Source organism: Dipodomys merriami, unplaced genomic scaffold (genome assembly GCF_024711535.1).
Source record: "Dipodomys merriami isolate MVZ:Mamm:240054 unplaced genomic scaffold, mDipMer1.0.p SCAF_27, whole genome shotgun sequence".
Lineage (NCBI taxonomy): Eukaryota > Metazoa > Chordata > Mammalia > Rodentia > Heteromyidae > Dipodomys > Dipodomys merriami.
The window spans coordinates 4,670,381-4,693,408 of NW_027204159.1; the positions used below are offsets into that span (position 1 = coordinate 4,670,381).

General features: G+C 37.0%; 1 protein-coding gene across 3 annotated transcripts in view; it reads right to left on the bottom strand.

Annotated features, from left to right (window-relative positions):
* Epb41l4a (erythrocyte membrane protein band 4.1 like 4A) overlaps positions 1-23,028 on the bottom strand; it is a 237,591-nt gene that overhangs the window by 109,706 nt on the left and 104,857 nt on the right. For all 3 annotated transcript variants that reach the window (XM_070036044.1, XM_070036043.1, XM_070036045.1), the window contains 2 exons: positions 16,955-17,006; positions 8,268-8,346 (listed from right to left, as the gene is read on the bottom strand). In XM_070036044.1, the coding sequence (XP_069892145.1) occupies positions 8,268-8,346; positions 16,955-17,006 (131 nt within the window). The remainder of the gene's footprint in view (positions 1-8,267; positions 8,347-16,954; positions 17,007-23,028) is intronic.

Genomic DNA, 23,028 nt, shown 5'->3' on the forward strand with positions numbered 1-23,028 from the left:
TTTATATAACATTTTATGAGACTTATGAGTACAATTTATTATTTGTCTATTTTATGGGACTTTATGAATATAATTTATTATTTTCAGTAAATTTAGAAGATTAAAGTCATTGGGTCTTTTCTTCTGTGTCATTTTGATAAAATGTTGAATGTTCACACCTGTAGTCATAACTACTCAGTAGGTTGAGATTCAGAGGATGTTGGTTCCAGGCCAGCCTGAGCAGAAACATCCATGGGCCTCTATCTCCAAAATAACTAGCAAAAAGGCAGGCTACAGGAATGGCTCAATTGGTGGAGATAGCTAACCCCTGAGTTCAAACCCCAGTACTAACTAAATAAATAACTATGAATGAATGGAGCCCTTGTGTATCGCTAATTTTAATTAAAATAAAAACCTAGATGTACCTAGACAGTTCTATCTAGCTTAAGCTTATTAGAGAGGCTTATGATCCGAATTATATGATATTGCTGTTGTGTGTGTGGGGGGGGGGGAAGGGGAAGGAAAGCTGATTAAAATGATCTACATAGCAAGAATGTTTCCAGAACATGCTATGGCGAAAAGCAAAAGTTTTATAAGGCAGCTTCTGCTATACTTACTTTTTATTCCTTGCCCCTCCACCTCCATTCCCACCCCGTTCTGGGGACTGTCCCTGAGCTTCTTTTTGCTTAAGGCTAGAGCTCTGCCACTTGAGCCACAGCACCACTGCTGGCTTTTTCTGAGTAGATTATTAGAGATGAGTCCCATGGACTTTTCTTGACCAGGTTGGCTTGAAACCATGAACCTCAGATCTCAGCTTGTGAGTAGCTAGAAATATAGGCATGAGCCACCAATGCTGGGCTAATTAATATTGTAGCCTAAGATCTGTCTCCTAAAATAGATTATGAGTCCCAAGGGAGAATAATTTGGTCTTTCACCCTCTCTACATTTAAGATAATGCAAGAAAGGACAGGGCAAGGAAAGGACTTGAAATATTGATCTCCATTAATCTCATATTTGTTTAAGAGGTGAATTGAAACTAAGGTTAAACAAGTTGATGAGGGCCATCAATCATTTAGAAATTCTCAAAAAGCACTGCTAAAGATTTACTTTAAAAAGAAGCGGAGAGACCCCCATTCTTCCAGGAGCCCCATGAAACTTCCTGGTCAAATCTAGCCATGACTGTTCCTCACTCCAATGAAGGTGAAATGCACCTCCAAGGTCTTGAAATTCTGTGATGGAAACTAAAGACATGTCTTTGAGTTGAATGTGAACAAGACCCACCACACAGAGGGTAATGAAGAGGAAGACACAGCATGTGATCGGACTCTTACTAGTCTGGATAAAACTTGTGAGTGCAATGTTTAAACACCATAATATTGAATAATGCGGGGAAATGGCAGGTATGGCTTAAGAAGAGGAAAAATAAAATGAAGAGTAACACTCTTGCTTCTGAGGTTTAAAACTGATGGTTACTCTGGGAACAAATAGCCATACTACCCTACCCTTACATAGTCCTTTAAAGTTCACAAATGTCTGTTGTAACAATTCATCGTGGAACGTGACCCCACAGGTAGATAAGGACAAAGGAACTCAGGAAGTGAGCATGTGACTGAAGGTCACTCTGCTAGTCAAAAAGTAAAACCAGAATCTCTCAGGAGATGATGGATCCCACACAAAAAAAATAGCAACAGGGAGGGTTTTTTTTTTTTTTTTTTTTTTTTTGGGTCCGGTCGTGGGGCCTGAACTCTGGGCCTGGACGCTGTCCCTCAGCTCTTCAGCTCAAGGCTAGCGCTCTACCACTTGAGCCACAGCGCCACTTCCGGCTTTTTTCTTTTTGCTTATGTGGTGCTGAGGAATCGAACCCAGGGCCTCAAGCATGCAAGGCAAGCGCTCTACCACTGAGCCACCTTCCCAGCCCCGAGGGAGGTTTTTTTTTGCTTTGTTGCTGTTTTTGTTTTCTTTACTTCTGTTTTAGGGAGGTTAAGGGGAGGCACAGAAAGGGTAGGACAAAGGGTGAACAATGCAGCAGTGGTACTCAATCGATACTATATTGAAAATGAACTATGTAACTTTTGGGTAGGGTCAGAGGGAAAAACTGGTAGAAAGGGAGGGAAGGGGTGGCACTGTTTAAAAAGAAGTATACTCGGGCTGGGAAGGTGGCTCAGTGGTAGAGTGCTTGCCTTCCATACATGAGGCCCTGGGTTCGATTCCTCAGCACCACATAAGCAGAAAAAGGCTGGAAGTGGCACTGTGGCTCAAGTGGTAGGGCATTAGCCTTGAGCTGAAGAGCTGAGGGACAGTGCACAGGCCCAGAGTTTAAGCCCCATAACTGGCACAAAAAAAAAAAGAAAGAAAGAAATGTACTCATTACCTGACTTATGTAACTGTAACCCCTCTGTACATCACCTTTACAATAACAATAAAAAACATATTTAAAAAGAATAGGTGAACTTCACATCAATCGCCAAGAAAATGCTATCAAATATTACATATAAAATTTAAAAATCAAACACTTGTTTCTAGAATCTAAAACAAAAGTCTGTTATAATTGAATCTATTTGGAAATAGCATTATTTTACTTTTTAGAAAGAGTTGTCTGATGAATGAAAGTCCAAGGAAATGACAATGGCATCACAGGTAGAGCTCTGGGAAGACAACTGACTGGTCCTCTCTTCAGGATGGAAACCAGATCTCTCCTTGCTCATTACTGAGCTTCCTGTTACTGAGCACATGGAACTTGGTGTTCCTTCATACAGTGACCCAGTGAGTGAGTAAATGAGTGAATTCTGCCTAACATACAAATTCTAGGAATGCAGGCTACAGGGCAGTAGTAGGATGTCAGTTAAATAAAAACTTATGCATGAAGAAAATTCACACGAATGGGTTGATTTAAACCTGGAAGATCTACTTCAGGGCTCCAGGTTGGTATTTTTCTAATTTTCAAATCAATCATTTGAAAAATATAAAATAACCACTATTATTTCCATCTGTCCTCCTCTGCCAATTTATTTATTTTTATTGTGAAAATACTGTACAGAGGGGTTACAATTACATGAGCAAGATAATGAGTACATTTCTTATCAAGCATTGTAGCCTCCTCCTTTGTTTCCCCTTCCCATCCCTTCCCATCCTCCCCCGCCCCCCCCCCCCCCCGCACCAAAGTTGTAAAGTTCGTTTTTGACATAACGACTTGTACATCTCATTGTTGCAATGGGTCCACCTGTATCCCTATTTAAAAGATTTGTTTTTCCCCTTCCCCTCCACAAATTATACCGACATCAAATACAGTAAAAGCAGGGGTTATACTATGGGGGAGAGACATAAAAAGCAATAAAGAAATAATCTTATAAATGTGTTAGAAACAATCGCATGAAAGGAAAAACAAACATTTGAATACATATCTTAGGGTTCATTTCCCTAACATCAACTTATCTGACCTTTTCTGCTTGACTCAGACATATACTAGATATTGCAAGTAAGGGAAACCATGGGACCTATGTTTCTTTTAGCCTGGCTTGCTTCATTTAATATAATTTTTTCCACGCCTTTCCATTTTTTAACAAATGGGGCAATGTCATTCTTTCTGATGGAGGCATAGAATTCTATTGTGTATATATACCACATTTTCTTGATCCATTCATCTACTGAGGGGCATCTGGGTTGGTTCCATATCTTAGCTATAGTAAATAATGCTGCAATAAACATAGTAGTGCTGGTAGCTTTAGTGTGGTCTTGTTTGTGAACATTTGGGTAAATGTCCAGAAGTGGGATTGCTGGGTCATAGGGGAGCTCTATGTGGAGTCTTTGGAGGAACCTCCATACTGCTTTCCAAAGTGGTTGAACAAGTTTACACTCCCACCAACAATGCAGTAAGGTTCCCTTCTGTCCACATCCCCTCCAGCATCTGTTGTTATTAAAGTTCTTGATTTTAGCCATTCTAACTGGAATGAAGTGGTATCTCAATGTTGTTTTGATTTGCATTTCTTTTATTCCTCTGCCAATTTATTGAACACTTGTGTTGTCTTCATTCTAAGCACTTGGCATGTGTGATTTTACGTATTCTTATAGTCATCTTTCTGAAAAATACTGTAATTCCATTACATAAATAAGAAAAGTGAGACTTTAAAGGATTAAATAATTAAATAAATTAAAAGGATTAAATAATGATAGAATGATAGAATAGATAGATTGAGTGACCTCAATCTGTCTGATTCCAAAGCCTTCATCTTAACCAGTGTATGTACTACATATATCCAATATGCAGAGGATAAAGAGGTATAAATAATAGACAATAATAAAACAATATCAAAACAAGTTAATTAGAACTGAAAATAAGTGTGCCAGGTTTCACAAGGACACAAATTAAAGGACTAATAAAACGAAGAGAGAGGAGATTTATTCTGCATTCAAGAAAACCTAGCAGGGATGATAAGAATCACAGGGATTTCTGTTGTTTTTTTTAAAAAATGAACTTAATACTTTTTATTGTTATTATAAAGGTGACATATAGAGGGGTTACAGTTACATAAGTCAGATAAACAGTACATTTCTTTTTGAACAATGTCACCTCTCCCCTAGCTCTTCTGAATATCTTACTGCTTTTCTACGTAGGAAAGTTTCCAATCAAACATGTGCAAGCAGAAGCTGGTTTACACTCAGAAATGTCCTACGAGAGTGGAGGTTAAAATATATGACCTTATAGTTCCCTAGCTCTGCTTCCTTCAGCAAACATTTCAGAGCAAACAGCAGGGATTCTAAGTTGAAATGATTCAATTAGCAAACATTTTTCATAATGTGAAGTTTTCTTTACCTATGTATTCTACTTACACATAGTTTCTTACTTATGTACAGTTTTTTAAAAAGGAAACATTATAGGCATATAATAGAAACATGTAGAAAGTGGAGGTATGGCTCAAGTAGTAGAGTGCTAATCTTGTTGAAAAAGCTAATCAGGATATGAGTCCCCAAGTTCAAGTCCCAGTAACAGTGCACGTGTGCGTGCCATGTGCACGCACATACACACACAATTAGGATCAAATCAAGAAATGTGGTAGATATACACAATGGAATTTTACTCATCCATTAGAAAGAATAATATGTCATTTGCAGTGAAATGAATGGACCTAGAACCAATCAGGCTAAGTGAGGTGAGCCAAGCTCAGAAAGAGACAAATGGCCCATGCTTTCTCACACATGTGGAAGCTAGATCTAAAATACAACTGGACAAAATAACTTATACGGGGCTCTACGCATTTACACACAAACACACTGACTATAGGAGTATACACTCCGGGGAGGAACCCAAAGGTGTAACTTCTCTGAACATCTAAAGGGCTATTTACTTTAGGAAATGGAAACATATATTTTGTTGATAGGGTTTTTGGGGGAGGTGAGGTAAAAAGGGAACATAGAAATGCAGGGGAAAAGTAAGCTAATGCTCTGATTGTAGACAATATACACTATTTAAAAAATGAACTATGCAGTTTGAGGGCAGGGAAAGAAGGGACAAAATGGGGGAAAACAAAGGAAAGGAAAGGGTGACATTGTCTAAGAAACATTGCACTCATTATATAACTTGTGGAATTGTAATCCCTTTGTACAACTTCTTTTTTTTTTTTATTGTGAGAATACCATACATGGGCAAGATAACGAGTACATTTCTTATCAAGCATTGTGGCCTCCTCATTGTTTCCCCTTCCCATCCCTTCCCATCCTCCTCCCCTCCCCCCACCCGGTCCCCCCCCACCCCCCACCAAAGTTGTTAAGTTCATTTTTCGACATAACGACTTGTACATCTCATTGTTGCAATGGGTCCACCTGTATCCCTAGTTAAATGATTTGTTTTTTTTCCCTTCCCCTCCACAATTTATACCAACATCAAATACAGTGAAAGCAGGGGTTATATACTGTGGGGGAGGGGCATACAAAGCAACATAGAAATCATCTTATAAATATGATAGAAACAATCGCATGAAAGGAAAAAAAATTTGAATACTTATCTTGGGGTTCATTCCACTAACATCAACTTCTTAATTGTAACAATAAATACTGATATTAAAAATAGGACCTTATATGCGCATAAGAAGATTCACAGAAACATTATATTACAGGAATCCCACCTGACTTGCAGGTTTGTTACATGGAGTTTAAACCAAGCATGGTTGGAGAAAAAAAAAACCCCAATTACTAAAAATCAAAAAATTTCAAAAACAGAAACTTTTAATTCCTACACACATTACACAGTTAGAAGCTTTCTATAAATTCCACATTACCATTAACTCTACTTCAATCACTGTGTAATCTGCTGAATTTTCCTGTCCTTAAATTTGTGAATAAATGTTTCCCAAGAAACAAATGGTGCCTCCAAAGCAAGGGAAAGCAAGGTAAAAATGAATTAGCTTAACTGAAGTGATAAAAATGAAGATTTTTAGATGTGTTGAAAGACAGCCTGTCTTTAGCAGGAGTTCAATGGGAATCATACATGTGTAGTAAGTATTCAAAGTAAAGAGACACCAGTGGCACATGGCTGTAATCCTAGCTACACAGAAGGCTGCAATCTGAGGATCGCAGTTCAAAGCTAGTCAGGGCAAGGAAGTCCATGAGACTCTTATCTCCAATAAACTACTCAGAAAAAGTAAGAAGTGGTACCATGGCTCAAGTGGTAGAGCGCTAGCCTTGAGCACAAAGAGGCTCAGGAACTTGAGCACAAAGATGCTCAGGAACAGTGCTCAGGCCCTGAGTTTAAAGCCCCAGGACCAGCAAGGAAAAAAAAAAAAGTAAAGAGCATGAAATAGGATAGCTTTGGAAGTGGCGGTGTGGCTCAAGTGGTAGCGCACTCGCCTTGAGCTGAAGAGCCTGAGGGATAGCGCCAGAGTTCAAGCCCCACAACCAAATGAAAGAAATAGGGTAGCTTTTGGTGAACTGCATTAGAGTATTTTTTGTGGCACTAATGTAGCCTACCCCATCTGGTTTCAAGTTATAAATGTTCAAACCTAGTAAAGATAAACTGAGTGATTTTAAAATACTGAATTCTGTGCATCCTGACACTTTACAGTTTTTCCTCAAGAGCACCCTCCTTGGAACTATATATACACAGATACCAAAATCTTCTTTAATATTTTTAAAAAAGGTAACAATCCAGAGAGCCATCTACAAAGGCATGGTAAAAAAAAAAAAGGGGGGGGGCATGGAACATCATGCAGAAGGAAAAAAAAAATGATGATTTAGATGGTAAAAGCACATTTAACTTACTTAAGTTCAACTATATGTTTAGGGCAAAAGCAGAATAAATTATAAGTAATAGCCACTATTTGTAAGCCAAATATATCACCTGGTTCTTATCTGTTCTAATACTTGAAAAACTGACTACCTTAAACATATTGTAGAGATTTACATTATGTTCAAAATCATGAATTGTACAGATGAACCATTAGGAGATTCTGAAGAGAAATTTCTATTCATTATAAATACATTATGAACAGTGGTAAAGTATACAGTATAAGCCATTAGTCTCTTTCTTCCCTTCTTAACTTTAATGCAAATATTTTTTGAATCTAACCCCATTTAAAATGTAATTCTATTGTACTGTCAAGACAAAGATGAGATGCAATAGTAAATATTAATATTCATGAAGCAGTTTCTTTACACCAAACCCTGCTATAAAAACTTCAAGTACATTATTCTATGTAAGGTTTACAAAAGACTTGTGGGACAGATACATCTCCAATTTTAGACTTCAAGACATGAATCACAGAAAGATTACTGACAACCTCAACATGATGGGATTTTGCTGCATTTTTAGTAAACTGTTATTCCTTTACAATCCCTTAATCCTAAGAAAGTATTTTTACACCATTTGCACTTTTTCCTCCCAAGAGGCTCTAGTTGTAAACATCACGACTCTCCAAACATCTTCTCCCAGAGAGGTGTGCTCCAGGAAAGTCTGAGCTGGAATCTCTCTTTCTCAGATGCTCAATAATAATGTAACAGTGAACATCCACACAGGAAAATGAGGCTTAGACATGGCATTTGGAAAAGGCCCAGTGAGCCCACCTATCATTCACCCCTCCCCATGCAGTCCAAAATGAAGACAAAAGGAAGTCTGAAAGATTAAAGGAGGGACTAGAGACTACCACAGGATGCCTTTAATCCTCTACGAGATCAATAGCAAAGTACAGGTAAATGCACAACAAATTTTGACTCCAGTTTTTAATTCATTTACAATAAGTTCTAAGTTCTTCTATATATACCATTCAAGTATTTGTTCAAAAACAAAGTTATTACCATACCTGGTTATTTCTTCTTTCAGTTTACATGGATCATCAGCATAGAATTTGATACCAAAATACAAAGTATATGGAGGCCCAGCTAAAATAAGAAATAGAAGTTAATTACAATTCACAATATGGTCAAAATAGTGTCTTAACATTATATAACTATTAAGATTTGCACTATGGAAAGGGTGGGGGGAAAGAGTGGGGGGAAAGGGGTGGATGAGAATGTTAAAAGAAGCAGCTCTGATCAAGAGATGTTATGTTCATAAATTTCTTTGTTGAATGGTAATGCCTCTGTACAACTACAGAAATAATTTTAAATGTTGGGAAAAAAGAATTGCACTAAGAATTTCTAAAGACAAGCAGAAATCGTGACAAAATCAGCATCTATGAACAGACAATACAGGGACAAGACAGAATGATGCTGGCTCTTGTATCTGGTTGATGAGACCACACAATTTTTTGTTTACTTCCCACTAATTGCAATTTAGAGAGAGATGTTCTTTTCTATAATGAAGAAGAGCAGTGACAAAGTATACTATTTTTTAAAACCATTTGCCTATAATTTCAACTAAGAAAGTTTTTCTAGGGGCTGGGAAGGTGGCTCAGTGGTAGAGCGCTTGCCTTGCATGCCTGAGGCCCTGGGTTTGATTCCTCAGCACCACATAAGCAAAAAGAAAAAAAGCCAGAAGTGGTGCTGTGGCTCAAGTGGTAGAGCGCTAGCCTTGAGCTGAAGAGCTGAGGGACAGTGCCCAGGCCCAGAGTTCAGGCCCCACGACTGGACCAAAAAAAAAAAAAAAGAACGTTTTTCTAAAAAATACATTTTATTAGTATCTTATAGTTGTAGAAGGGGGTTCATTGTAATATTTTATACATGTAAAGTTTTTTCATTTTTAAAAAACTTCTTTGTAAAACTCTGGAAACAAATATTCATCATCAAGTGGATCATCAACTTGCTGGTGGATAAGTCAACAACATCATAGGCCCGAGGAATGATAACATACAAGTATTTAACCATACAGAGGGACAGCTGTTTGATCTATGTTCTCAAGTGCAGAAATAGAATTTATTTTGGGAAAAAGGATAATATTAATATATGTTGTTGTTTTTCCTGAAGGAATACATAGCAATTATAAGTAAGGGCTAACTTTGAGCACAGTGATTATAAACTTTCTTTTTTTAAAACTGATTAGTTAGAACTTACAATGGATACCCTTTCTCTGTGTGTGTGTGTGTGTGTGTGTGTGTGTGTGTGTGTGTGTGTGTGTGTGTACACAGGGGCACAAGTGTGTGTGTGTGTGTGTGTGTGTGTGTGTGTGTGTGTGTGTGTACAGGGGCACAAATTTAGCTGCTCATATTGTTACTTGACTTTCTTCTTTTTTAATATTTTTTAATTGTAAAACTAGTGTACACAGGGGTTAGTTACATGAGTAAAATAATAAGCACATTTACTATCAAGCATTGTTACCTCCTCCTTTGTTTTTCCCTCACCATCCCTTCTCTCCCCACCTCCCCAACTCTTCTCTCCCTCCCCCCCCCACAAGCTGTAAAGTTCGTTTTCAATATAGTGTCACATATATCTCATGGTTACAATGGGTCAACCTGTTTCCCTATTTAAGCATTTTGTTTTTCCCTTCCCCTCCCAAATTAGAAAAGTATATACAAGATGCAGGGCACCAGAATCAAAAACAGTGAAAACAGGGGTTATACCATGGGGGAAGAACATACCAAAGAAACAAAAAAAAAAAAAAAATCACATAGTACATTATAAGTACATTAAAAACAATACCAAGAAAGAAAAAAAACACTTATGTCCCTGTCTTGGGGTTCATTTCAGTTAACATCATCTTATATGGTCATATGTACATAGCTTTTGACCTTTTCTGCTTGTCCTAGACTTATACAAGTTATTGCAAATAAGGGTAACTAACCATGGGACCTATGTTTCTTAGGGCCTGGCTCACTTCACTTAATATAATTTTTTTCTAAGTCTTTCCATTTCCTAACAAATGGGGCAATGTCATTCTTTCTAATGGAGGCATAGAATTCATATATATATTACATATGTATGTGTGTGTGTGTGTGTGTGTGTGTGTGTATATATATACCTGTTGCTTGACTTTCTTGCTCACAGCTGATGCTCTACCACTTGAGCCATACATCCAGTCAATCATTTCCTAGTTAATTGGAGATGAAGTCTCTTAGACTTTTCGGCTGTAATAGCCTTAAACCTCAATCTATGATCTCAGCCTCCCAAAATAAGTAGGGTTACAGACATGAGCACCAGTGCCAAGTTCATAGATATCTTTTTTAAGAGAAAAAAATCATCAGTGAAGCTATGTGATAGGATTAAACAATAATTCCTTCATTTTGAAACTTTTCTACATTAAAATATATTCTTGTAACAGAATAGGAAATTTTTAATTAAGTTTTTATTGTGAAAATACTATACAGAGGGGTTACAGTTACATGAACAAGGTAATGAGTACATTTCTTATCCAGCACTGTTGCCTCCTCCTTTGTTTTTCCCCTACCATCCCGACCCTCCCACTTCCTCAACTACACCAACCCCCACGCCCCCCAATTGTAAAGTTCATTTTTCAACATAGTATCTTAACATCTCATTGTTGCAATGGGTCAATCTGTATCCCTATTTAAACATTTTGTTTTTTCCCTTCCCCTCCCCAAATTATACCACGATCAAATACAGTGAAAACAGGGGTTATACCATGGGGGAGGGACATACAAAACAACAACCAAAAAAAAAAATCACATGGTACATTATAAATACACTAGAAACAATAGCAAGGAAGGAAAAAAACAGTTGTGTCGTTATCTTGAGGTTCATTTTGCTTAACATCATCTAATCTGACCTTTTCTGCTTGCCCCAGACATATTGCAAATAAGGGAAACCATGGGACCTATGTTTCTTTGGGCCTAGCTAATTTCACTTAATATAATTTTCTTCAAGTCTTTCCATTTTCTAACAAATGGGGGTGATGTTAGTCTTTCTGCTGGAGGCATAGAATTCCATTGTGTATATAGACCACATTTTCTTGATCCCTTCATCTATTGAGGGGCATCAGGGTTGGTTCCATATCTTAGCTATGGTAAATAATGCTGCAATAAACATAGTTGTGCTGGTAGCTTTAGTGTGGTCCTGTTTGTGATCATTTGGGTAAATGCCCAAAAGTGGGACTGCCGCATCATAGGGAACCTCCATACTGCTTTCCAAAGTGGTTGAACAGGTTTACACTCCCACCAACAATGCAGTAGGGTTCCTTTTTGGCCACATCCCCTCCAGCATCTGTTGTTATTAGAGTTCTTATTCTAGCCATTCTAACTGGGTTGAGGTGGAATCTCAATGTTGTTTTGATTTGCATTTCTTTTATGGCTAGAGAGGTTGAGCATTTCTTCATGTGTCTATAGGTCATTCTTCAGAATAGCAATTTTTTTTTATCTCATTAGTCTTTCATAAGCAGAAGAACTAAGTCCATAAATAATAAAAACAAAATTAAAACTTCGTAAACAAAGCCTAGAATTATACATATGTGGGTAAACATAAAGTATTTTTTTTAACATAAAATATTAAATACAATGTTCAGGACAACAGTTCCTTGATGGCAACTAATTTCCTTTATTTTACTAAACACATTTTATTTCTGAGAACATGAATGCGACCTGCGCAATTTTTAGAAACGTACTTCCAAGTTAGCAATAACTATATCTAACATAATCTATTTGAAAGGGAGCTTTTATGACTTGACACACCGATAGGCAGTCACAATTTAGTTCTGAGGGTTTTCATTTCTCAGCCAAAGTTTTCCCTATTAATAATGTTTATAAGGTTAAGAATGCAGCTGGACGCCAGTGGCTCACACCTATAATCCAAGCGAATCAGGAGGCTAAGATGTGAGGATTTTGGTTCAAAGATAGCCCAAGCGGGAAAGTCTGTGAGACTCTTATCTCCAATTAACCACCAAAAGGCCAGAAGTATAGCTGTGGCTCAACTGATAGATTGCTAGCCTTGAGCAAAAAAGCTCAAGGACAGTGCCCAAGCCCTGAGTTCAAGCCCCAGAACCAGGACACAAACAAAAAGAATGCATTTCAGGGTAAGTATCTTATGCTTGGTAACTCATAAAGTATCTCTGATATAGTCTTACTTCTAAGAAATAAAAGACACAAATTTAGAGGAACAGAAACTAGAATAAGTAATGTATTTATAATAAACTAATTTTATTATTATTATTACATTATTATTACATACACATGCTTATGTTGACAATCTCCCCAAGTCATGTTCCCAGCACACATTGAGTGCCAGCCCTTCTCCTTAACTGATGCCTTCTTGAGTAAGGAACTTCTTATTCAAGTGCAATTTGAAACAAATATTAAACACCTTGCTCTAATTTTTTATCCTGGGAGTTGCTGCCATTGGTTTGATCTTTATATTTATTTTACCACTGTGTGTATATTTCTGATAAATATACCTCTATCCCAGAACATAGATGTCAAGGAGGACAGACTATTAAATATTTAGAAGATGCAGGAAGTCCATGCTGGGCTGATCCCGTCATGTCAATCAAGCTCTGTGATCCAGAGCAGATGGAGCCTCTTGTGCCTGCAGGCAGCAGGGGTTGGCACTTAGGGGGCAGGGACATGCACAGATGCTGCAGAAACACTGCACAAAGGCAAGAGGTCTCCTAGCCTTCAGAGCTGCTTTTATTCTCTGCAACATGGCAGATTACAGCCTATTCACCAAACACCATTTCAAATGGGCTCAGTGATGAGCAGTTAAGCAGAAGTTTGAAAAAAATACAAAATGAAAAATATTCAGTGTGGGTTTAATTTTTTTAATAACTTTCAACTCAACTGAACCCATTTGCCACTCACATACTAAGTGGCTTGTGTATATATAAACTACTGTTGTCATCTGATAGCATTCAATAATGAGTGAAAGTGTTTCATAAACATTTGATTTTGAAAGACAACCTGGTTAACAGCGAAGCTCCAAGAAATTAAGTAACTTGTTTAAAATTTCAGAAGTGAAGTTAGGCCCAAAGAGACAAAGAACCATGTTTTCCCTTATATGTGGAACTAGATTTAGCTTACAAACTCATAAGTAAATATGCTGGGTGGTATGTAAATATATATAAATGGTTTAACTGATTCAAAGGAGATCTCAAATAGTGTAATACCTTAGAAAGCCAAAATCAAAGTTCAGCAAAATAAAACGTCAGGAAGTAGGAACTCAAAGGAGTTGGTGTGGGGTCAAGAGGAAAGAGGTTGATGAATGAAGAGGAGAAGAGCAGGAGAATGCAATCAAGAAAACAATGTATATCTCACAAAATTAAGAAGAATGAGGAAAGGAGTAGAAAGGGGAGGGATGGTTGAGAATGTTGAAAGACATTGATCAAGATACATTGTATTTGTATTAACTAGTATACGTCTAGTACAAGCAGAAAAGGTCAAAAGCTATGTACATATGACCATATAAGATGATGCTAAGTGAAATGAACCCCAAGACAGAGACACAAGTGGTTTTTTCTTTCTTGCTATTGTTTTTAATATACTTATAATGTACTATGTGATTTTTTTTTTTTTGTTTCTTTGGTATGTTCCTCCCCCACCATATAACCCCTGTTTCACTGTATTTAATTCGGGTGCCCTGCATCTTGTATATACACTTTTCTAATTTGAGGAGGGGAAGGGGAAAAAAAATGCTCAAATAGGGATACAGGTTGACCCATTGTAACAATAAGACACTGTGTTGAACACGAACTTTACAACTTGTTGGGGAGGAAGGGAAAGAGGAGTTGAGGAGGTGGGGAGGGAAAGGATGGTGGGGAAAAAACAGATGAGGTAACAATGCTTGCTAGGAAATGTACTCATTATCTTACTCATGTAACTGTAACCCCTCTATATACTATTTTTTACAATAAAAAACATTTTTCAAAAAGATATATTATATTTATAAACTGCTTTGTTAAATGTCAACTCCTTTGTACAACTACTTAAAGGTAATAATACTAAAAAAAAAAAAAAAATAAGCGGAGTGCCAATGGTTCATGTTACTGGGATCTGAGGACTGAAATTCAAAGCCAGCCCAGACAGAAAAGTCTGTGAGGCTCTTATCTCAAAGAACCACCAAAAGGGCAGAAGTAGAGATATGGTTCAAGTGGTAGAGTTCTAGCCTTGAGCAAAAGGAGGTCAGGGACAGCATGGAGGTCCAGAGTTCAAGTCCCAGGACCAGCAAAAACAAACAAACAAACTATAAATTAACAAAAAAAGAAGCTAGACATTTCCCGTCCTAGTCTATTGGGCCCCTTAGGGAAAACAAGAGAAAGTACAGAGTGAGCAAACACATAATCTGTGCCATTCTGCTAGAGCAATCAGAGCCTAGGAAAATGATTAGGGCAAAGAATATATCTGGCTAGATACTTTTGGCTTCCTAGTTTAAGACTATAAAAACCAGTTGCTGATTAAGCAAATTGTTAAATTATTATTAAGTCAATGTCTTTCTACCGAATCAACATTAAAGAAAAAAATCCACAAAATAAAGCTAATATTATTTTACCTTAACAAAAAGTCAGAAACTGGGAGTAGCCTATATCTGACTTTTATGAAGATTAATTTCCAGTCTTTAAATGATAATAATGAACTTCTATTTCATTTAAGGCTAAATACATCAAGACTTGGCTACAGCAATGTTCTGTTGTTCTTACAGATATTGCTCCTGCCAACTCTACTGTAGATCCATGTTCCTTCACTATTCATCAGATTATTTTTATTGTCAAAGAGATGTACAGAGGGGTTCAGACTTTTAAGAGCTGGAATACACTTTTAAGAGATGGAATACACACATTCTTGCATGATTCTGTTTCTTTAATTGTGATAGTGTTGTTTTTTTTTCTGGTACTAAGGCTTGAACTCAGACTCCAAAGCTCTTGTTTGTTTTTTTGTTCATACCTGGTACTCTCACTTGAGCAACATTTGCACTTCTAACTTCTTGCTGAGTAATTCCCATGGACTTTCCTGCCTGTGCTGGCTTTGAACCATGATCCTCAGATTTCAATCCCCTGAATAGCTAGAATTATAGCAATGTGGACCACCAACGCCCAGCCAATTGTGATAGTGTTTTATTCCTATTATACATCAAATATTTAACAATATCATATTTTGGGGGGGGAAGCCCTTTAGAGTACGATTTGAATATTTTACAGTAGGTAGACTTTAAGTGTGTGCAGGTAGGTTTTTAATAATGCATCTTAAAATAATTTACTTTATTACTTTAATAGAAAGCTCTACTTTTTTCTTATAGGAGAAACCTAAGTATAATTTAAAATAAGCATTCCTGAGATTTTTTTAACTTTCCATCTGGTATTTTTTTTAACTGGTTTAAAGGGGTTGTAACTATAATTTGTCAACTCCAGTGGTTTATACCACAGAGGTGGAAGAAATGAAAGACGAATGGGATGGTGATGTTTGAGAAGCACAGCTTGTTTCTGATGGGTTTGCAAGTCCTGGCTTCCCATTCCCTTCTGAAGCATGGCTGCAGTGCTAAGCTTCACACAACCAGTGTTACCAACTCAGGCACTCAAAAATGCTGACTCCACTCAGGGCCTCTGGGTTCTGATTAACATTAATGCACACATCTAAACACAATGGCTTCGTGAAACAGAGTTTCAGTTTGGGACAACGAAAAACTTAGTATATGGATGGGGTGATGGTTGCACAATAATGTGAATGTCAATTTACACAAGGATGGTTAAAATGGTCAGTTTTATATGATGTATATTTTATCATAATTAAAAGAAACTACTTTTAAAGTACTATTCTTTTGTATACTTAAGAAATGTGTTTGTATGGTTGTGTGTATATGTGCATATCATAAATTTTAAAACTCTGAAATTAAGATTTAAGGAATACATAATTAATTATATTGAGTAAATTCATACTGATAAGCACTAGCTAAAGCCTGACAATGGATGCTTGTGCACTCTTGCATTCTCTCTCTTCCCCTCCCCACTCCTCCCATAATAGTAATTTTTTAAATTACAAGGGCACCCCTTAATAACTTCACAAACTGAAACTGAGTGGCATGAATAACAAAACCACTCTATAACCCAAGAAAAAATTTTCAAAGCTGAGAAGTCATCTTCTTTATTTAAAAATCTATGCTTCTCTGCTTTTTCTGTTTGAAGGCTAAATGTTAAAGACATGAGTAGAGAAAAATCAAGGGAAGATGTAATCACTAAAATAAGTTGAATATAATATTAAGCTCTGCTCAAAGCTGGACATGGCGGCCTTTGCCTATAAGCCTACCTTCTTGGAAGGTGGAAATCAGAGGATCATGAGGTCAGGGTGAGCCCAGGCAAAGTTAGTGAGACTTTCTCTCAAAGACAAATAAAAACAAAAGGCTGAGGCATAGTTCAGGGCCTAGCATATGCAAAGTCCTGAGAAGTCCTGAGTTCTATCCCCAGTAGATAAAGAAACATTTAATAAATCTACTGAGCGTGTGATTAAAGTAAAACTGACTCGGAATTTGGAGCAGGCTGGCAATGCATACAACACCCATTCTCATGTGTTAGCACTCAAGTACTGGTTCTCCCTCTCTAATATGATATTTCTGCACCCAACTACACATGGGTATTTTATCACTTTCAAGCCACCCTTTAACAAAATTAAAATTAAATACCTACTGTTGATCAGTTCCTTGTGTTCAGCAAGCGTTTTTGCAGGATCCAGCCAATACTAAATGAGGGGGGAAAAGAGGTAATTATACAAACTAGTTGCTTGTCATTGACCCTTACCAAAAGAATATTTGCAAAATAATATTTAAGTGACATTTAAGTACTTACTAAGTAAAAGCCTTTATTTACCATATGTATTTTACAAAAACATACAGATGATTATTATTGAAGTATGAAGGTCATTCTTGATCATTGCCTTTAGCTAGTCTAAGATATTGGTTTATTAATTCAAACTGATCTTCAGTGAATATAATTTCAAGTATGAATGAGAGAATTCTAGACTCTGGGGAGAAATTTTCTTTTGTGTCATTTTTGTGACATAAAAATCACTAAAAGAAAGAGAAGATACAAGTCTCCAGACTCATCTCTCCCACTGTAAGAGAAACAGGAAGAAGCCACAGAAGCACAGAGAAAGTACCAAGAGTGAAAGTACACAGTGAAAGGCACTGAGGGGGTGCTCTATAGGACCTGAGGTGTCCAGAGACAAAAATCCTCTTCGCTGCTTTCCTAAATAAATATGGGACACCCCAAGAAACAAGCTACCCAGTTTCCACGTTCTCATGTTCCTGTGTAAAAAGTGATTCTCACAGCAGGGAAAACAGAGGAGTGGCCTCTCCCAAGCCACCTCAATCCCACAATTCTCACATAAGCCCATTGAAATCATTCTCACACAGTCTGACAGTCCTAGTCAGGAATAAGGACTGCAAAAGAAGTCCTAGAGAACTTGCCTTCCTGGTTCTCCCTTCCTTTCTTCTGAATTAAGGGCAGAAATTATTGTTCTGTCAGGTCAAAGCAGCAGTACTTATAAATAGTTCTAATACTTTATTAAATCCCTTCACCTTTTATTCCTAATAACACAAAACAAAAATTCATACTAAGTGTACATCCTAACTCATTTTAACTACAGCCCTACACTCTCTTTGTATATGTAACTGTAACTATCTATCACTCAAATGGCTATTGCTATCTTCCAATGCTGACAAATGTATCCACACAATGTTCACTGTGCTGGTATTCAACCTTTCTTGTGATGATGCACTAACTTCTGCAACAGCAAAGGTATCTGAAGCATGGGCTGTAGTCAGGGAAGTGCTTATGTATTCCACAATGACTAAAAGATATAGTTTTAATGTTAAAATAGCTTCATAGGAAAACTGGCTTACTCACACAGAGCTAAATCAACCTAAATATTAAGTTGTATGACACAGAGAAGACTAATTTCTCGGCGTACATACAAGTAAGGGTTCTTCCCACGAAATAAAAACATTAGAGCCAGACAGTGGTGCCTCAACGCATGTCTGTCTGTCTGTCTGTCTGTCTGTCTTTCCTTCCTTCCTTCCTTCCTTCCTTCCTCTCTTTCTTTCTTTCTTTCTTTCTTTCTTTCTTTCTTTCTTTCTTTCTTTCTTTCTTTCTTTCTTTCTTTCTTTTTTGGTCAGTCATGGGGCTTGAACTCTGGGCTTGGGCACTGTCCCTGAGCTCTTCAGCTCAAGGCAAGTGCTCTACCACTTGAGCCACAGCACCACTTCCAGTTTTCTAGTGGTTTATTGGAGATAAGAGTCTCATGGACTTTCCTGTCCCGCCTGGTTTTGAACCAAGATCCTCAGATCTCAGCCTCCTGAGTAGCCAGGATTACAGGCGTGACCACTGGTGCCCGGCTCACACATGTATTTCTAGCCACTCAAGAGGCTGACATCTAAGGCTCATGGTTCAAAGCCTGCCTGGGCAAGAAAGTCTGTGAGAGTCTCTTTTTATGGGGGGGGGGGGCTTTATTTTATTTATTTTTAATTGTTATTGTAAAATTGATATACAAAAAGCCTATAATTACATGAATCAGGTAATGAGAGACTCTTATCTCCAATTAACCACCAGAAAATTGGAAGTGTCGTTGTAGCTCAAAGTGGTAGAGCACTAGCCTTGAGCAAAAAAGCTCAGGAGAGCACCTAGGCCCTGCAGTCAAGCCCCATGACCAACAAAAAAAAGAAAAAAGAAACATTAGGTAGATGGACTATTTCTTGTCATTTATGTTAAATAAAAAGGTTTAGCTAGGGGCTGGGAAGGTGGCTCAGTGGTAAAGTGCTTGCTTTGCATGCATGAGGCCCTGGGCAAGATTCCTCAGCACCACATAAGCAGAAAAAGCCGGAAATGGTGCTGTGGCTCAAGTGGTAGAGCGCTAGCCATGAGCTGAAGAGCTGAGGTTCAGTGCCCAGACTCAGAGTTCAGGCCCCACGACCGACCAAAAAAAAAAAAAGATTAGCTATACTCATATTTCTTCAAAGATGAGAAATACCAAAGGGAACAAACATAAATACCAATTAACACTTGTAGATTTCTATTACTGCATAATTGTCACAACCCCCATTTATGATCTCAGAGTTCACCAGATACATAGGTCAGCTGGTTTCCTTTCTTCTTGATCAAGGTACAAGCTAACAGCGACTTGAAGGGCTGTTCAGCAAGTATGTAGGGGACTTAAAAATGGGATATTAGAGCTTCTCCAGCTTTTCCCCAGATTTCAAAGCTATCACAATACTGGGACTTAGTTTTAGGCCTTATACCACATTTACACACTGAACTCAGCTCAAAAAGTACTTTAGCAAGAAAAGAAGAAAGGGTAGAGGCCTCTGGTCATAATAAGCTGTCTAATCTTGTCTTGAAACTAGAAAGGAACACATTAAAGGACTTTAAAAGGCTACCTAATCTATATTAATGTCATAATATGATATACAAATATGTGCACATACTAGGTCACTTTTCTTTTTCTGTCTCCAGAATTTTTTTTCAAACATTGAAAAAGCCAGGATAATAAGATGGAAGCATGAGGCTCAGAGGAATGGGAAAAATTGGTTTAGCCTATCAGAAAAAAAACACATTAATAACATAATAACACAATTTTAAAATAAATTTCCTTTCATGAGTAATTAAATCTGTGAGGTTAGAAAATGTAATGAAGTTTCTGAGATGAATTAGAAATTACAATTTTGCAACAAGTAAAAGAGGCAGGATTCAAAGGCCATTCAATCAATTCACTGCACATCAGATATGCTAAACATCAATCTAGGGCTTGCCACACACAAATCTCATTTGATCAACATGGAAACCAGGGTTACAGAGGTCAGACAATGATAAATGCTCCAGAACACAAATAATAAACACAAGCTATCAGGCTTCATAAACCAAGATCTTGAAATGCAAAATCCACTTATGTTCAACCAAGGAAAAGATATGACCTTGGAACCAAAGTAGCCATACAATGACAGCTCTTGTCATCACTCATTATCAACAAGCAATCAAATATAACACATGTCTGATCTTAGTGAAACACATCATGCTGATGCTTTATAACCTAAAAGGAAAAAGAGAAGAATTCAACAATGAATACAATATCCCAGCTTTAAGGACAACATTCAGATTACTAGTCATGGGGGCAACAATCCTCAAGAGGTAGGCTCCAAAACTAAGATATCATTCATTCATTCATTCATTTAACATGATATTCATTTGTTCACTTTAACATGCCTCAAAAACTCCTTATATATATAGTATTTGTATTATATTTTTCAGGCACTATCCTGGGGATCCTTTGAATTACTTACAGTCCAGTAGGAGACACACAAACATATACATATGATACCATGTGGTAAGCTAAACAATAATGTATATACAGTGAATACATAAAGGATTATAAAATTATAACAAAGAAAATCAAGTCTGCAGAGTGAGTGTAAGAAGACTTCACAGAAGAGAAAACCATTGATCAATGTATTTATGAAAAAAAAATCCTCAAATTAAATAAACAGAGGCAGGTGCCAGTGGCTTGCATTTATAATCCTAGCAGGAGGATGAGATATGAGAATCCTGGTTCAAAACCAATCAGGGCAGAAGAGTCCATAAGACTCTATTTGTATAAAGCACATGCTTATCACCAAAACTGCTCTGAAAGTAAATTAGCCTATTTTTAAGTTTCAATATAGAATTTAATATCCCAACTCCTTTATAAGTGAGCACTACACTGAAATCATTATTGCCCAATACTTAACAATACTCAGCTAAGAAATCCATATTCACAAAGGATGATATAGTTTGGGCATGGTTTGTTCCCTCCTGAACTCCTGTTGAAGTGGTCCCCAATATAACAACACTGAGAAAAAGTAGAACCCCAATATAGCAACACTGAGAAAAAGTAGAATATATAAATATAATATATATAAATATATATAAAAAGTGGTCCCCATTATAATAACACTGAGATAAAGTATGACCATTAAGAGGTGATAGACATGCTAATGAATGAATTCACACTGCTCCTATTTATAACCACAGGTTATTGTGAAACAAAACCACCACTCTAACTCCCATTTGACCACTCTTGTTATCTGATACAAGGTCCCTGCCAGGTGCACTTTCCTGACCTCAGACTTCAGCTTCTAGAACTAGGAGCCAAAATGTATCTGTATTCTTTTTAACTTATTCAGTCTCAGATATTCTATCATAATAAACAACACTGAGCGAATTAGAGAAAAAAGCTATCTAGCCTTGTCATCTGTCCAGGGTATAGGGAAAGAAATCAACAAAAATCCCAATACTATAATACTCTGATATTGGTCATCAGAGAATGGCATTTTTGGATTACACTTGATGTGCAACCATCTTGCCAACCCAGATGATTATAAGGAGAAATAGCATGTTCTCTGAACATTCAAGCTATCCATTTTCTAAGAAAATCATTCAACAATTTTTTCCCTCATCTTTTTTTCTTTCTTGTAAACGTACATACTAGAGTTTATATATATATATATATATATATATATATATATATATATATATACATATATATATATATATTCACAAGCTGGATTAGATCCTATTCTGTAGGAAAATAACAATAAATGGAAACACTCTGTTTTCTCATTGTGCTTCCTAACATTCTACCTAACACAGGAGGGTTAAAACAATACTCAATCACTAAGGAGTCATGATCACAATTCTCTCTTTCTGACCCTTTGCCTAGGTATAAGAGGTAAGTAGTTAGATATCCCTTCCATTTCAGTCTTGTCAATTTTAATAATTGATGCAACCTGGAGAAATGGAAGATGCTTCCTTCTCTGACAATCTTGGCTAAGCACCCTGGACTTCCTTTGTCCAGCTTGGCTGATAATGTCTCAATTTCATCAATTTCTTAGGTAACAGTTACAGAATTAGATTTTTAAACTCTAATACTATTCTGTAAATCAATAGCCTAACCTCCAAAAGTACATATTAAATTCAAGGTCATTTATTAACTGTTCTTGAGGAGCCTCCTAGAGTTCAGCTCAGCACCTTGAAAATGGTGTGGCTATCATTGTAGATCAGGAAGAGATAAACCTTGATTTCATGAACTTGCCAGGATTTCTTATACAGTAAATAGGAAATGTCTTGTGATGATACGTTTTTCACTTGAAGTTTCTCATAGTGGAGAAGCTTAGAAAATAGCTCTTATACCAGGGACCCATAGAACTTCTGCCTCGACATTTCTGCACAGACTTCTGTAAATGCACAAACTTAAAAATAAAATGTTTTAGTTTCACATGAAAGAAAAACAGAAATCTAAAGAAGCTTTGTGCATCTTATTATACTAGGTGTAAAATTCTCCTTTCAATAATTGAAGAATGCTACATTTATGTGTAATAATGTTCTGTGTACACTGAAAAAAAGTCTCAAAAGAACACAATATACCCAGACAATCTCTTGATAGAGAGAATAGAAAGAGAGCTATCTGTAAGGGTTATCAGGAGCTACAAAGATCTCATTCTTGGGGAGTTTTAGGACTCAACATAATTCACACATGTGGTCCAAGAAGTCCCAGACTGTGGTGATAGCTATTTATGCTTTTCCTGTTGGCCTTGGTGACAGATCTCAGCCTCTCTAAGCAACATTAAAAAGTCTTGCTATAATTTGTTCCTTGATATGAATAACTGAAGTTTCAGATTCTGATATGAAACACCATTTAAAAAATAAGCTATCTCAGCCAGGCACCGGTGGCTCAC